Here is an 18,324-nt window from a genome sequence, read left to right as displayed (position 1 = left end):
TGTTTTTTATTTATTTATGTTGTTTGACCCAGACCTACTTTGGTTTTAAGATGGGCCACAACAAGCCACTTTCAAGCTGAAATAAAAGTGAAGCCATAGTGGTTTTTCTCTACTTTAACTAAACCAGTTTAGTTAAAAATGCACGTTTGTGTTTAGGCAAGGCTTTCATTTGATTAGTCCACAATTACTTCAGTCTGGGAATTTTTCACCTCCTACTCACAGGTTTCTGATTTTCTTTGCATTTGATGTGTAGATTTAGATCAAATGCAGATTTGATTCACCCGCAATACTGTTGACTTTTTATAAACAAAAACAATGAGGCTTCCACAAGTAAAACTTCTCAAAACATCAGTCTTTCAAAAGTGTCAGAAAGAATGCATCTTTTAAAATAGCTTCTATATTCAAGGCTATTAATAAACAAAGTGCTTACTTCTCCACTACTTTGCAACTTGTGTAGGCATTTATATCTGGGCAAAGTACGGGTAAAATGCTGCTAATTGTAACATTTTTTTATTTACCTGATGTGTGTTCTGTGTCATTTTTTCCTGTGGACAAAGTAGTATGTAACCATGTAAGTTAAACACTGTATAATAATGCATACGCAAACTGAGCCAAATTAATTTGCACAGGTGACCTTAAATCTGGCATTGCCTCACTTTTGAGTGCTTGATTTTGCAATTTGAGCATTTTGTAGTTTCGACTTTCTGTATGCAGTTAACTGTTTCCTCTAATATAACCAAGAATTTTCCAAACTCTGGAGGAATCAACAATGCATTGTATATGCCTGCCAAGTATAAAACAATTTTATAAGCATCCTCATCTATCTTTCTGTCCTTCAGATTTGCCCCAGGGTGCACTAGAGGAAGCTGAAAAGCCATGAAAATATGAAGAGGATCCTCAGGAGGATTTTTCTCTCTGATGTCAAATGCATTTGCAATGCAGCTGTACCAATCCACATTACTCTGCTCTGAATGGAGCCTTCAGAAGGAGAAGGTCCCACTAATTGTACAAAAAAGTTTATTCACATCAAATTGATTAGATCTCTTTACCAACTATAGTCTTAGCATCCATTCTCTGGATAAAGCCTAACCACTTATCAAATGGTTATAGCAAATGTTTGTTAATTTGTGGTATTAGCCTGTCATAAAAATCTTGTTGACTGATCTGACTGTTTACACTCAGTTAAAAGCAACTTTTGTTTCAGGATTTCAGCTAGGCTTTTTAGATATTCTGTACTCCCCCTCCCTTTGAGATTACACTACAATTTTCTCATAATGACACATTTAGACAAAATATAGCAGTCTCCCTCCCTCCTCAACTAACCAGTTACAATTTTCACACAGCTGAAAAACCATCACCAGAAGAAAAATAGATAATCTATCCTGGCTTCTCTGTCCCCCTCATCCCTGATTTATATTTCTGTTTGCAAAAGATACAGTGTAAATTATGATTGTCAAGTGCAAAATGTCTCCTTCCCTTTTCCTAGGAAATAAGTCCCATGAATGAAGTTTACATTGCAATTACCCAAAGAACATAGACACCTGGATCTTCTTATTGTGCTTTTTACTGCCATTTTAAATACGGTGATACTTGTTATTATCAATCACTCTATTCTGGTTAGAGCCAAGATTTTCAGATGTGACTAATGACTATGAGTGCTTCAATTTTTGTGAACCCAAGCTGAAACCGTTCAAAGATTTTCACAGAGTTTGAGCCCTTTGAAAATCACGGCCTGTTAAAGTGTCTACAGACGGGATATTCTAAAATAGAGGCACTCAAAATCACCTTTGAAAATCTTGGGATACGTTTTTGAAATGTTTTTTTTTAAATCTTTGACTGACATACATTTCACTGAGAAAAGGGAGATGTGAACAGAGCTGTGTCAGTGGGAGAGGATCTCCTCCTGATGTGGCTACTGCTGCTCTTTGAGAATGGCTTAATTGTGTTGGCCAGAGAGCTCTCTCCCACTGGCATAAAGCAGCTACACAGGAGAACTTACAGTGGTACAGCTGCACCAGTACAGTTGTACCACTAGATTCTGTATTGTAGATAGCCTAAGGATATGTCTATATTACACCAGGGATTGAATCACATGGATCAATCAACTGCACATCAATTTATCCCATCATTGAAGACACAGTAAATAGATTTCCAAGCTTGCTCCAGCAAAAGAAAAAGGGTAGCTGATGTCGACAGGAGAGGAGCCCCATGTTGACCTTACTGGAAGACACCATGGTAGGTATGTTAACTATTGCATAGCTGAAGTAGACCAGTGGTAAAGGTAAACGTAGACAAGGCCTTAGTCAGCATAGAAATTCACTGTTTTAACTGGTCATCCATAGAAGAGATTTCTTCATCTCAGTTGTGAAATCTTGTTAGTGCAGCAGGAGGGGAGGTGGAAGGGAGAATTCCAAATTTATATTACTACTATCTGTACTGTTTCCATTCTGTGGCTAAAGAAGGAAATTCATTCTCCAGAACATCAGTCCAGTAACTTTCATAAGTACTAAATCTACTTCCAGCCCCTTTCTCCTCTCCTAACTTCCAAAAATCATTTCCTCCTTCCTTGACCAATTGTACATTGCCAGGTAGCCTCCGCTGCAGTCCCATGGTGATGCTCTATCAAGAATATCAACAACATTTGTATTTACTGCAGTTGTACAGAATTGTCTTTTTTAGCAGACTTTTTAAATGGAGCCAAGCAGCTAGGGAGCAGGTGGCTCTAGAGTCAGAGTGAAGCTGCAGGGCTTCCATCCAGATGGCTCTTTATCCTGGCAAATCTCAGGGAGCTGCAGCTCATGGGGGCCAAAAACCTCCCTTGGGGGAGAAGCTCCACTTTTCTGGCATAGAAAGATTTCCCCTCCTGAAGTGTTCTTCCCACTCTGTCTCTCTCATGTTCCCGCCCGCCCCCCCAGGGAAGCAGTATCTGACCCTTTGTAAGGAGATTCTGCTGCTCTGCTAAAATTGCACAATAAAATAATCTCCTGTAGTCTCCACACACACCTCAATGACCAAAGAAAATCCATGGGGAGCTGATCAATTACTTTAACTGCTGGGCTTAAACTTCAACCACAGATGTCAAACCTTTGTTTTTTTTAATGGTCTTAGTGGGTGCTAGTAACCTAGACAAATCAACAGCAATTAGTACTAAAAATCCCTTCATGGTACCATAGAAATGCCATTATACTGTAGAACCCTGAACCAAAGAATCCTGTGCTATTCTATATACATATATTATTAGTGGGAAAGCAAACATAGGGATTTAGTGGGATATGTTACATTATGATAATTATCATTAGGTCTGATTCAGTCATCCCAAACTGTCATTGACTTCACTGGGAGTTTGAGGAAAGCAACGAGTAGAGGTTCACATCAGTTATGTTAGGTCCTTCTATTTATATTACATTTGTTTGACATCAATGAAACATGTTTGTATTGCTATTATTCCTGTTTGCCTATTTTGCTCCATGGTCTGAATGGGGAAAGCTCTATAGAGAGTCAACCCATAACATTGTTGAAAGGGAATGAAAAAACATATTAGATATAGAACAAAGAGAAAATTGTGCAAAGTAATATTTTATGGTCTCTTTATAACATGATAAATTTTACCATTCAATAGTGTCACCAGGATTTAAAACAGAGTTGTTTGAACTGGGTACAAACACCATTTGTTTTGCCATGGCAAAATAAGCCAGAGGAAATAAGTCACTGCAATTTAGTGGTTTATAGAACACTGCAACAGGAAACACTAAGAAGAAGCTCTCAGCAGTACTCAGCATCAGTATGATTTTTTTTCATTTAAATCTGATCTTTGTGGTTGGATCAAAATCAAGATGAAATTATAAGATTTTTAAAAGCTATACAAAGCCAAAAAATATGAAAAAAGTACTACCAATTGCAGAGGACCAAAGGTTCAGTTCTCAACATCAGATGTCACTGAGGGAAATATAGATAGTACTGGCCATCTCATTCTCTAGTGTACCAGGTCTCTTGCAGGTCTCTCGCTGAATAGTAAACCACATTATTTCAAAATGAGATTGAGATGTAAATACATTTTTCTTATCTAGAATCCTAGTTATTTATATCATAAAAAGGAACACTCATATGAAAACTTATTTTCATTCAACCAAACTTTAATATGCAGAATGTCTAAGCTTCACTGAGTTATTTGAAGATAATATATTTTTATGTGTTTGTTGGAGAAAAATAAAGTTTCAGCAATCATTTTGTTAAAATCAATTTTAGACATACCTAATTGTAAAAATGGTGACTGCATTGTGACATTTTAATACTATGTTACCAGTGGTACCAACTATTTTTTATTCTTCACAGCTAAATGTGTTTTCTAAAATAAATCATAATGTGAAATTAAAACTACATTTGATTTTCTTTGAATGGTGGCATGTTTTGTAAAATTTATTTGCTGAACAATATTTGTCCAAATGGTTTTTTGTTACCTTTTTTGCTCTTGATTTTTTAAGAATAGAACAATACAATTATTACATATCTAATGACCAAAATCCAGTTGTTTCTCAAAACTTGGGCTTGGATTATCTTTTAGAGTTTGAATTCACCCTTTAATTCAAACCAACAGATTGTTCTGGTTTGCCTGTCCCTATATTGATTCTTCTGTCAAAATAGCATTCAGCTAAGAAGAAGGACATTGCTATAGTTCAAGGAGATTGATTTCACTTTAATAACGTGTGCTTTCTCCTCTTTAACATTTACTGTAGAAACTGTATTAGAGATATGTCTGAATGTTCTTATTCTTGTTCATTTGAAAAGCAAGTTACTGCCATAAACTAAGGTATGCTTAGCAGAGATTGTAATTTCCATGTCAAATCCTTTCAGTAAAAAAAATTAGTCTATGCATCATACTTAATAAATATCTTTCCTTATCAAAATATCCTGTTTACAGAGTCTTCCTTTAAAAGCCAAGCTGGAAAGGTATTTGCACGATACATGACACACTTCTGTACTGAACTTCTGGTATTGCTAGAGTGATCATATCCCTGTCTGTCCTACAATAGCTAATCTGTAGCACAGCTCCCTTCCAATATTTATACATTGTGTTCACCTACATGATGTAACTGAGTAAATGTCTGTGCCACCCTAGAAATCCTTAACTGTGTAAAACATGGATCATGCATACTCATATGACCCATGCTCTGATAAGAATGCACATTTTTGGCAGGAGGTTAAACTAGATGACCTTCACAGTCCATTCTATCCCTGTGGTTCCATGATTCTGTGATTCATGTAGTAGTTGAAAAATATGATTTGGTGTAGTGTCTGAAGCCACTTCTCTACTTCATCTTTCCCTGCAAGTTCTTGCAATTTCACATAATAAACAAGGTTAGCAATTACTCTACTGGCCCACAAACTCCACATTCTTTAAGACACAAATAAGTTTAGACCCTGAAATATCAAACACAGGAATAAATATACAGTAAACTCTTTCACAGATGGCATTCTATTATCTGGAACTCTCAAATAACCGGCATTTTAACCATAAGTAAATTATAGTTACTTTTTTCCTAAGTACAGTAGAGTGAAAGTAAATACAAATATTCAGCAAATACATATAAGTTTACAGTGTATAATACTGCTGTTGTTGGTAAATAAAGTAGACTGCATACATTTTTGTTAATATCTAATCTTGTTTGTCTTTAGTGTTATGCATTGCTAGGTATATAGTAAACCCTTGAAATGCGTGCTTTCGAGTTAATGCGAGTTAAGCGCAACTCAAAATCCCGCTCCCCCTGGCCCTGGTTCTATCCCCTTTGCCCCAGTTCAAATTCCCTATGACCTGGCTCATCACCCGCTTGTGGCCCCAGCTCAACCCCCCATGCACAGTTCCCACTCAACTCCACCCCAACCCCCCACTCTCCTGCAGCCCTAATACCCAAGACTTAACCCCCCCTCCCATGGCCCCAACCACCCACCAGGCTTAACCTTCCCCAACTGCCCCCCTACCCCAGGACTTACCTTTCCAAAGGAGCTCTAGGTGTTCCTGCTGCTTCCTCAATTGCGAAACGTGAGTTCCACTGGGGGAAAAATACCATTTTCCCCAATTTACGCAAAAGTTGAGTTATGTGAGAATGCATGGGAACACCAGACCAACAGATCATAGCATATATTGCTAGCAGATTTATTAGCATTAAATGTAGAGCAAGTGATTTAATTAGTCACAGGGTGGAAGTGTAACATAGTTAAGTGATTTGACTTGGTATTCTCTCGCAATATGTCCTGGTCACCTTAGCCTTCGCATCTGCTCTGGCCGGGAGCACAAAACCAGTGTAAAAAGCAGAGATCTAGTGTGACTCATTACTTGTTATTAAATACTGTGCTGTAGTAAACTCTTCCATATATGGCAGGACCAGGAGGCTGTGAGATATTGAAATATGCTGGATAAAGTTAATCTCCCTGCTCCCCAAGCGCCGGCTCCTGCTCAGCTGCTGGCTCATTACCTTGTTGGTGGGGATGGTGGGGAGCAGGTTGCAGTGCTTGGGCATGGCTGCACCACATGAAGCACCGTTGCTGGAAGTGGGCACTGGGTGGGGAGCCACTCTGGGGGGGGCATGGGAGAGGGCAGCTGCTGCATGGCCCCTTGGGGAGGCTCTGCTGGTGGCAGGCATTGGCCAGGGAGTTGCTGCCATGGTCGGCTGCCTTGCAGTCACCTGCGGAGGCACTGCTGCATGACCGCTCAGGGAGCCAATACCGGCAGTGGGCACTGGGCTGGGAGCAGCTCTGTGGGTGACTTTTGCACCACTCCGAGGGTCGTGGCCACGCTACGTGGCGAGCACTAGGCAGCAGAGTGGAGGCGCCAGAGGCCACCAGAGTAAGACAGGAATGGCTGGGGCTGGACAGAATGCTGGTTAATTGAGAATTCCGGTTGATCAAACACCAGATAAACAAGAGGTTACTGTATTTCCCAGCTGTGTCAATTTGTAGCAATCAGGATGGGCAGCATAATATACTAGTAGTTCTACTCAATCATTGTTACAGATTGAAATTTCCTTCATGGTCACTGCTGGGGAGATACAAGACGGATACACACATACACGCAGCATTTAAAGTTTCAATCTGAAACTCAGTTATTAAAAAGCAGGCAAGAAGGGTTGAAAAAAAAGTAACCAGTTTGCATGATAATAAGTAGCTATATAACTAAAAGCCCTGGAAGGGAATAAACCCTTATGCTTCAGGGTGCAAGTCAAACACTAATGGGGTGGGGGGGTGGTTAGGAAGAAACTTTTCCTCTAGGTATCTTATTTCATAACTGCCTATTACAGGACTACTTACATCTTCCCCTGAAGTATCTGGTATTGACTAACGGCTAAGAAAAGAGATTGAGCTAAAGGAACCGTTTGTCTGATCCAGGATAGCAGTTCCTAACTTCCCCTTCAGTCTGACAAAACAGCATTTTCCCTATGGGAAATAACCAGTCTGGTCCCATTTCCTGTTTTAAAGTTCATCGACCTTATTTATCAGACCCCTTCCGCCTGCCCTGGTAACATTTAAGACTTAGTATACTGCAAATACAATATATTTATGTAGTGCCTGCAGGCAAAATGTTTTGCTACATTTTCATTATAAATACTTTGCAAAATTTTGAGGAATAAAGGGACTTTGAAGTAACATGGGCACTTCGAATTGCCCACAGCTACACGGTGTGCCAGTACTTCGAAGGTTGACACTTTGAAGTTGCCGAGGGGAGAATTAGCCTAATGAAGTCCTGTATATTCATCACAGCACTTCATCAGGATTCTCCAATCAGCCTGATTACCATGCCCCCTTCAAAAAAGGGAGCAAGTGTTGACATAGCCTAAGAGCTTTTTATTCATTATCAGGAACAGGCTAAAGAAATGGAATATTTCCTAAGCAGGAATAGCCTGTCTGGGCAATAATTCGCAAAACATGACTTACATAAGCTGCGCAGCTGGGTACTGACTGATCCTGTATTCAAGTAATGGAACATAAGGTACAAATTACGTATGTGACTGGCTGTTCTGTGAGCCTGAAAGGATGTTGATGTGAAGCCACTATTGCAAACTGATTAAGAGCCCAAGCCTAGCTAACTGAATTCACTAACTGAATTCACTTAAGTATTTTGCCATTGATTTTTTTTACAGGCTCAGGATCAGGCTCCAACTGCTCTTTCACTGGTGTTAACTGTTACAATAGCACGGGTATAAATAAGTATTAGTCCTTCTTCAGTTTTGACATAAAGGGCAAGTGCCACACAAAAAGGCAGCTCTTAAGTAAAATTTACCACAGGGTGTCAAGGAAAACAGTAGAAATAGACTGTTGTGCATGATTAATCAGTTACGTCTGCTCCCCCCTCAGAAGTGGCTGCAGCTCAACAGCAAGGCTAGTGACATTTTTACATGGAACTTACTAGCCCGAAAAAATTCCAAAACCTTGTACGGCCTCTAAAATGTGTAGGAGTTACTCCACTCACTCCTGCAACAGTCTCACTTCCAGGAACGAATATGGCACATTGAACAGCAATAGCATCACTATCCGGTCATTCAGGGCTAGTTAAGATGAATTGCTTCTTCATGCAAAGAGGAGAAAAGTAAGCAAGGTGCATTTGACCAACTTAGAATTTGGTCAGCCCAACAGGCTGGTAACTCCTGCGCTAAAAATTGGCCTGGTTTTCCTAAATAAACACACCTGCTATTAGTGCCTCAGTTTCATGTGCCTTGCCAAAGATGGCACCTCCATGAGCACAATGCCATCTAACATTCAGGACATTGGTTTATTAAAGGATTTAGAGGGAAGAGTGCCACTTATTGAATGTGATCTCAGGAACACTGCCTAAAATGCCCTGAAATTTTCCTTAATTCAGCCCCATGCTTGCTAAAGGTAATCCTATTTAGCTTGTTAATTCTGAGGATGCTGTGGAAAAGTTTACATGCTGTTTTTGAGACTTCAGAAGTGAAATAAATATCTGATTGGTATTGTATTCATTTACCAGCATTGTAGGATTCATTAATAGATTTAACATTTTAGCTGGGGAATACACTGAAAAGTGAATCAATTGATGATGTTAATCCAATTCATTAAGAAACAAACATTCAATAATTAATAGTTATTTAAAGTGCCCGCAATCTATTTTAAATATGGACAAAAATCAATTGTAAGGCACATAGTGGAGATTACCAGAGGTTTGCTTCCCCTGATGGTATGGAGAGGTGGAGACAGTTGACATCCATAAATATCAGTTTATTACATATATTATCAAGCAGCAGGGGGAGGGGGTGGTCTATTTTCTCTCTCCTCTGTTGTTAATTGTGACTAGGAACTCTTGCTGGAAAAAAAAACAGAACAAAACAAATCAAAACAAAACAAAAAACCAAAACAAAGCTGGATGTGGTGTGATTGCATATGTAGCAGTAGAAACAAGGAGGGTTTATTCCAGTAACACGTTTGACTTCTGTGTTCAGGAGCTACTCAGCTGTTTTGTGTACGGCATGGTAGAGTCTGAGTGTTTATCTTGCTTAATGAATACCCAGTGCTTTTGTGAAGAATAAAAACAAAGCCCCCCCCCAATCCCCTGCACCCCACTGTGTCTGGGGCTGCCAGGGGCTGGTGTGGCGCCAGCCCCCAGCCCCTTTTGCTGTGGGGCACTCTGGGGGCTCCAGCTCCCAGCTCTGTGACTGGTGCGGTAGCTTTGGCGGCCAACCTCACAATTCTGCAGGGCCAGTGGGGGCACCAGCTCCCAACTCCTCGCTGCTGTGGGGCCGGTGAGGAGGTTCAGGAACACACTACCAGCACATATCACCACAAAAAAAAAAAGCCTTATGAATAATAAAAACATAACATAAACTTATCATTATCCCACATGCCTCCCCATCCAGCCAGATAACCCTTCCTGTAAATGATGCCATTGTGGACCTTGCCAAAAGAAATATGGCAAACTCCTGCCTCAGTAGCACCCACCATGAAGAGGGCTGATAGAAAATATTGTGTACCACCAAAAGGGGAAGAATAGTTATTCAGTCATCCCGCTTCTAATTCTCTGGCGATAGGCACCAAGTAACACAGGGGCAACAATCCCAACCCTGCTCCACGGTTTACCACCTTACCCCAAGCGCCTACTGCCTTGTTTCAAAGCATTAAAACAAAGACGTCCTCCACAACAGTCATGAACAAACATTTGAGACTAAATATGTGACACCTGAAGGGGTATCTACAGGGAAGGTACAGGCCACACAGGAACTCCATAAACACAAAAGTTAAGCATGCACCTCAGGGTAAAATCTACCCTGACATAGAGGCTGCAACCAACCAATCTGTGCACATGAATCTCCTTCAAACAGCCGGACACAACAACTAAAATGACAATGGATACATCCTCGGAAGGCTGTGGAGCACACATGGCACAGTACTTGGTACAGAGATGCCAGACTGCACAGGAATCACGTCTCCACATAAACATCCTAGACCTATAGGCAAACCTTTCCCGCCATTAATCCATCACAATGCCATCAAGCTATTCAAAGACAACATGGCAAGTATGTATTATATCAATGAACAAGGCAAGGCATGATCCCACAACCTATGTACAGAGCCTATTTGCCTCTAGACTTGGTGCATAAACAAACACATAGGCATCTCAATCATGTAGCTTCTGGGAAAGCAGAACACCGTAGCAGAGACTCTCAGCACACAGTTTCACCAAAAACACGAATGGGAGATACAAACCCAAGTTCTCTATGCCATATTCCAACAATGAGGTTTTCTGACTATAAAGCTGTTTGCCACAGCAACCAATACCAAATGCCCAAGGTACTGATCCAGAGCTGGACTTAGCAAAAACTCCATGGGAGATGTGTTCTCCATGAAGTGGGACTCTCCCCTTCTTTATGTGTTTCCACCCATTCCCCTATTACACAGGTACTCTACAAGACACAACTAGATGGCACATGACAATATTCATGGCACCTCTATGGCCTTGACAAAACTGGTGGCCATTTCTAATGCAACTGTCTGTAACTCTTCCACTACAACTTCCCTGAAGTCCACTTCTTCTCACTCAGGACAACATCAGGTTCATCCATCCACATCTGAAGATGCTCCAACCAGCAGCCTGGCTTTTACAGGGTTAACAGAAATAGAATTACGGTGCTCATAAAAAGTCCAATCTATGGTAATTAACAGCAGGAAGCCGAGTACAAAGAGAACTTATAATAAAAAATGGAGATGTTTACAGATATAGTTTTTACAATAATCATGCTCCACTCACTCCACTGGCATACTGAGACATCTGACGTACATCTTAAAAGCCACGCTCTAGCTAACAGTTCTATACCATTACACTTGAGTGCTATTTCCATGCAACACACATTTAGATCGATGGATGCACACTTTTTACACATCCTGGCATAAACAGGTTTATAAAAGCCCTTAATAAAACATTCCCACCCATAAAACCACCCGCTCCAGCATGGAACTTAAATATGGTACTACGCACACTTATGGAGAAACCATTTGAACTTATGGCCACATGCTCATTACTACATCTTTCAATTAGTGTCATTTTTTATTGGCCATTACTACAGCCAGAAAAATGGAGGAACTGGTAACACTTATGGCTGATCCACTCTATTTCAAAAAGACAGAGTCCCATTAACACCACATCCAATATTTCTATCAAAAAAATCACATCATCTTTTCATATCAATCAACTGATACTCTTACCCATTGTCTTTTTTTTTCCCAAAAACCACATGTGGACTCCAAAGCCTCAGTGCCAAACGAGCACTCCCCTTTTATCTGCTCAGACTGAAAGTTTTTTGTAAATCTCCAAGACTGTAGTAACCACAGAACGTTCTCAAGCACACCCAATTTCCAAACAAAGACTTGCAAAGTTGATAAGACTCAGTGTATACGCCTCTACTATGAACTAAATAACATATCTTCACCACAAGTGGCACACACCTGTTCCACCAGAGCTGCTGCCACCTCTGGAGCATTCCTTGAAGGCATCCCAATCGACAATATAAGTAAGACAGCAACATGAACATCCGTACACACTTCTATGAAATGTTATGCGATTGCATAGCACTCAGCCACTGTCACATAGTTTGGGTGTTCTGTCCTAACCATTGCTTGAGATCACACTCCAAACTCCCGCCTGCTACAAAAGGGTACTGCTCCTTAATCACCTTCTGTGGTGCGCCAACAGGGGCACGCCTCAAAGAAGAAGAGAAGGTTACTCACCTGTGCAGCAACTGATGTTCTGCTAGATGGGTTCCTGCGGGTGTTCCACAACCCATCCCACCTCCCCTCTACTTTGGAAGAAACTGAGGGATGGAGGGTGGCACACAATGGCTAATGGCTGCTACAAGCATGAGCTGTGTACTGCACATGCACTGCCACCACAGGTACAGCTGCTGAAAAATCTCTGATTATAAGAGTAGGGTGCCGAGACATCTTATGTGGAGTATCTCAAAGAACATCTGTTACTGTTCAGGTGAGTAACCTTCTCTTACACAAAATGGGGCATGTGACTTACCATTGGAGGGCTTGTAACAGCAACGAAGGGTCCTGTGGCACCTTACAGACTAACAGAAAAGTTTTGAGCATGACCTTTTGTGAGCACAGACTCACTTCATCAGATGCTGGTCTTGGAAATCTGCAGGGCCAGGTATAAATAAGCCAGAGCAAGGGTGGGGATAACAAGGTTAGCTCAGTCAGCAAGGGTGAGGCTTACTACCAGCAGTTGATCTGGAGGTGTGAACACCTAGGGAGGGGAAGCTGCTTTTGTATTTAGCCAGCCATTCACAGTCTTTGTTTAAGCCTGAGCTGAGGGCATTGAATTTGCAGATGAATTGTAGCTCAGAAATTTCTCTTTGGAGTCTGGTCCTGAAATTTCTTTGCTGTAGGATAGCTACTTTTCAGTCTGCTACTGTGTGGCCTGGGAGATTGAAGTGCTCTTCTACGGGTTTTTGTATATTGCCATTTCTGATGTCTGATTTGTGTGCGTTTATTCTTTTACGTAGAGACTGTCCAGTTTGTCCAATGTATATAGCAGAGGGGCATTGCTGGCACATGATGGCATAAATTACATTGGGAGATGTGCAGCTGAACGAACCCACGGTGGTGTGGCTGATCTGGTTAGGTCCTGTAATGGTGTTGCTGGTGTAGATATGTGGGCAGAGCTGGCAACGAGTTTTGTTGCATGGATGGGTTCCTGAGTTAGAGTGACTGTGGTGCAGTGAATAGTTGCTGGTTAGGATTTGCTTCAGGTAATTCTGTGAATGAGTACACTTATCAGCATGCATGTACCTTAAATATGAAGTAGGATTATATATCTAGATGTGCTAATGAAGGCTGGGAACTTAATGGCCTGGTGCTCAAGGGAATGATCTGTCTCTTGTTTTTCCTGTAGATCTGGATTGTGGGAAAACCTGAGGTGACAGAATGTTCACTCCCCAAAGGCGTGAACCTGGGTTTGTCAGTGGTGAAATGATCCATTTCTAGCCCTCAGCTATTATTGAGGTGAAAGTGTCCTTCAAGATGGACTCAGGAGTTATAGTTCATAGACTCCATATTCATTTGGCATATGTCACTGATTATAAACTAATTATAAACTAATTATAAATTTTGATTAAACATATAAAGTTTGAATGTTCACTAAAACATACCAACAGAAAAGCAAAGTCTGAGATTTAGGGGACAGGGTTAAAATCGTAGAACTTATTACGTGCTACAGCACGAACTGCTTGTTTTCCTGAAAGTACACCAATGAGTTTTGTTTCATTTTGTGCCATGTCATTCCATTTTGCTCATCTTTCTTCGTGTGGTTCAATTGTTAATCTGATAAAAGCATCAAGCCCCTCAATGGCTTGCATTCTTTTCTTCTGGTCAAGCACACTTCTATAAATGGGCATTTGCTTTTGCAATCATCTGACTAATGTTTTAAAAAAGTTTCCCATTGAACCTAATATGATGATTTCATTGATCCACCACGTTTTGTACATGTATTTTATGGCGGTGAAAGAAAGCAGTAGTCTACCTTACAGCAAAATGAAGACAGTGTTATGATTGAACATTAGCAATACAATGTAGCTATTCTCCTAACAAATAACATTGCTGCCAGCATCAGAAAAATAATAAATGGAAAAATCAAATGGGTTCTAAAAGAATGCTTCCCTTTATAGGGCTATAGCCCAAGTATGTCTTCCAGCAGGGGAAAATTGGTACCTGCATTTCTTAAAGACAGCTATGGAGACAGTGCATTGGTACCTTTTATTGGACTAAATGAAAATCAAAGCTGAGCAAATAAGTCCTAGTGAGTAACAGAGCTGATGTATTTAACCATGCTCTCTACTTTTTAAGGCCACAGTATTCAAAATTAGCTACTGATTTGGAGATTCTGCTCTACTGAGTTTGCCACTTGAGAGACGTAGTGAGAAGGACTGATTTTCAGGCATTGTAGAGGTGTCGGCCAGGGGAGTATACCCCCCTGGAGCTGAAGTGGGCCACAACACCTTTCCAAAATCTAGGTGCTGCCTGACTCTGGGCAGACAGCAGACCATAAGTAGCCTAGTCCTGTTAAGGGGGCTTCAGGCAGGCAATATAGGCACATGGGTCCTCCAGAAGGGGTATCTCCTTTGGAAGAACTCCTGCGTTTCCGTCCGAAGGAGCCCCAGCTACATGGCAGTTTTGCTTCTGGAAGGGGATCTTCCAGAAGCAAGATCTTGCAGGAGTATGCTAATGAGGCATGAGATATTTTAAGCTGTGCCTCATTTGCATCTTCTGCTCAGCCCATTAGCATGCCCCTTCCAGAAGGGATAGGCACTTGTGTAGACACAGCCTATGTGTCCCATAGTGGCCACACAGAAATGGAGCGATTCAAAATTAGAGGAGCCTTTGGCCCTGGTTGTCCATTGTCCATGATTTTCTCAAGTTATTGAAATGATCACTCAAGTAATTTATTCAACTATTTTCTGTTCTCTACCTTGGGGGCACAGAGGGAACTTCTGGGGGGTTACATAAGCTCATTTAGATTTTTACCCAGTTTTACATCAGGCTCCATAAAAAACACTAGCGAAGTCAGTACAAACTAAAAATTTCATGCAGCCATGGACTTGTTTATACAGTTCTACATCCCATACACTAAAATGGAAACACAATATTTATATTTCAATTTCCTTATTTAATAATGAGATGGTAAACATGAGTAATTAAGCAATTTTTCAGTAATAGTGTGCTGTGGCACTGTATTTTTATGTTTGATTCTGTAAGGAAGTAGTTTTTAAGTGAGGTGAAACTTGGGGTTATGAGACAAATTAGACAATCAGCCTCCTGAAAGGGGCACAATTATCTGGAAAGGTCAAGAACCACTGCTCTACATACTGTTAACAACCAGTTCACTGTGGGTATTCAAGTATACAAAATTCGAACTGTGTTGGCTAGATTTTTAGGGCACTCCTCATTGTCTCCCTTCTCCATTTGGCCTTGAGTAACTTAAAAAAAATCGTTTTCAGTACAAATATTCTTGTTTACAGCTTTCATTATTTGCTTTCCGTAAATACACTCTGACAGACTAGCGTCTATGTGTGCAAAGATTTATGCATGTGCATAATTTTAAACAGGTGGGTGGACCCTTTGATTTGAGTTAAGCATGTGCGTAAATCTTTGCAGAATTAAGGCCTAAGAGCCAATCCCTCTCATTGACTTTTTAATTGTAGCTCTGGCTTTGTTTCTTTCTGTTTATTGTACTTGCTCATGTAAATCTTCAGGAGTTCCCATAGGGACTGCAGCTGGAAGACAGCTTATTTAGTCTACAAAACTTTTGCTCTAGCTTGGAGCAACTTAGAAGGCCAAACTCAGCAGTGTCATAGAAGAAGGGGTAAAGTGCAAAATAGATGTAAATTGGTCAGAAGATGACTGTATGTAGGCCAGGGATAATACCACACACTGATTCAGCATTCAGTGGGTATGGTAAATGGGTGTCACTTACTCACCACAGTCATGTAAAAGCAATTGTAGAAAGAAAAATGCTATTGGAAGGCATAAAACAGAGCTGCATCCTCCCACACCTTAATTTCTTACACTCATCCAATCATCTAATTTCTTACATTCATCTATTCATTCTTCAGTTGCATAGGGTCAGACTGGTGCTAGCAGCTGTCTGTGCACAGACGTTGGGGATGAGAGATGTGGGTTTTCAGGGGGCAAAGCCTCATCTGCTATAAATTGCTGGAGCTTTGTTGAAGCCCCTGTGGCTATGACAATTTACACTAGCTAAGTAGCTGGTGACCAAATGTGAGCAGGAGAAGTAGAATTTGAAGGCTCATAGGCCTTCATGTTTTTGGCCTACCCAGCTGTTGTACTTTAAGAGAGGGTGACCCTCCCATTCCAGAATGTGACTCCACTCCATCCACGCTGAGGAAACAGCTGGAAGCCAGCCCCTGCCGAAGTCCTTCCTTTTCATCCAAAATTCTCCAGGGACTCCTGCTGCTGTGTGAAACTCCCTATTTGACATAAGGCAGCCACTGGTATAACATCATCGCTTGGCCCTTATTTGCATGCTGTCAGTGCATAACAAATACTGTAATAAGACACACTAAGGCCAGTTTACGGCACAGATGACAGAGGCCCTTTGCCATCATTTATAGCACTCTTGTCTATTTCCCTCTGGGAATTACTATGTGTTATCACAAACTTTCTTTTTATGTGATAGGCATGGGTATAACACCACCATACTCGTGTGTAGCTCAGGCTCTCTTCTGCATCCACTCAGGCCCACATTTTCAAACCTGACGGTTGATTTGTTTTTTAGTTGCTCATTGTGAGCAACTTGGCTTTGATTTTCAGAATGTGCTGAATACCTGCAATTGCAAATGAGGAGCAGGGATCCTCTGAAATTCAGGGCCTGGGCAACTGGGCACACAACTGGGTGTGGCAGGATGCAGCTCTGTTTTATACCCTCCAATAGCTTTTTTCTTTTAACAATTGCTTTTACATGACCGTGGTGAGTAAGTGACACCCATTTACCATACCTACTGAATGACTGCATAGTATTCTCCCTGGCCCATACACAGTCATTTTCTGGGCATACAGAAATGGAAGGACCTAAAATTAGGGGCCACTTTTGGAAAATATGGGCCTCATTGAATTAATCTGACTGTATAGAAGGGAGTCCTTTCTCTGACTACTGCGTATCTTTACTATTCGTCCATATTTCACTGCGTTTGGGTATGTCTTCGCTCTGGGAAGATCAATGCTGCCACAGTCGATCTTCTGGAGTTCAATTTAGTGCACATGGTAGGGACATGTTAAATTGAACTCACAGGGTACCCCTGTTGGCACAAGTATTTCTGCCCCTTGTTAGGAGTAAGGAATGTTCCCATCAACCTTCCACAGCAGAGACCACATGAAAGCCTGAATTAGGGTATCCTGACCCCAGCTACCTTAATTTGACCTTCCCCTTTTGTGTAGACCTGCCCTTTCTTACCCATGTGAACAAATAATTTATTTCTTCTTCTTCTTTTTTCAGGCTGCATACAGACTGCATTATTGTTACCTACCAGCTCTGTGTTTTTGGAGAACCAGAATATGGCCACCTGTCTGCCCTTTGCTCTTGGGGATCCAGGGAGAGGTACTCATAAAAGACAATGCCCAACTGCATCTGGGGCTTCTGTTGAAACCAAAAGACAAAGCACTGAAACTGGCAGGGGTAGACACACTTAAATCCCTCCAGCAAGGGTGACTGGATTAAGGAAACACCCCTGGCCTCATCTGCATTGAAGCTAGAACAGAAAAGACATCACCAGTAGCATACTGAATGGAGAACAGCCTTTCCAAAGCAGGAACTGCACTGAACTATGCGATACCGAAAGCAGAGAAGCACTGTCTGATGAGAAATCTCTGCTCCAGATGTTAATGAACCCAGGCCAGCTCAGACTCAAATTAGTCATTATCAGACCAATTCTAGTAATGGATCCTATCAATATCCAAAACCATGAAACTGCCTCATTGCATTCTGAGTACCTTCAAGAACCAGCACCCATAAGCAGGCATGATCAGTCTCTGTTGTTTCACCTCTGTTTACCTATGATCAAATGCAGTGTTCTTCTTGAACCATTGCCCTGTCCCTACAAAGAACAGCTACCCTAGCTCAAGAAACAGTTCTGATGCCTTGATGTAAACTCTTCATCAGTTCCATTGAGACTTCATCATCTCCTGCCTGCTTGTGGTGGGGGCTCTGATTGCCTCCTGCCCTCTGGACCCCCAGCTATCATCACCACTTGGGAACCCCGATCAGTGTAAGCTCCACAGAGTGGTGAGATCTCTCTCTCTCTCTCT

At 41.3% G+C, this 18,324-nt stretch overlaps 1 protein-coding gene across 6 annotated transcripts in view; it reads left to right on the top strand.

Moving 5' to 3' along the window:
- The window catches only part of BBS9 (Bardet-Biedl syndrome 9), a 547,267-nt gene extending 542,369 nt beyond the window's left edge, over positions 1-4,898 (top strand). For all 6 annotated transcript variants that reach the window (XM_074988121.1, XM_074988123.1, XM_074988125.1 and 3 more), the window contains one exon: positions 840-4,898. In XM_074988121.1, coding sequence (XP_074844222.1) covers positions 840-880 — 41 coding nt within the window. In that variant the 3' untranslated portion in view covers positions 881-4,898. The remainder of the gene's footprint in view (positions 1-839) is intronic.
- Positions 4,899-18,324: the final 13,426 nt, after the last annotated feature.

Source organism: Carettochelys insculpta, chromosome 2, assembly GCF_033958435.1.
Source record: "Carettochelys insculpta isolate YL-2023 chromosome 2, ASM3395843v1, whole genome shotgun sequence".
In the NCBI taxonomy this organism is placed as follows: Eukaryota; Metazoa; Chordata; order Testudines; family Carettochelyidae; genus Carettochelys; species Carettochelys insculpta.
The sequence above is the reverse complement of the archived record's forward strand: the minus strand, read 5'-3'. Positions and strand labels throughout refer to the sequence as shown.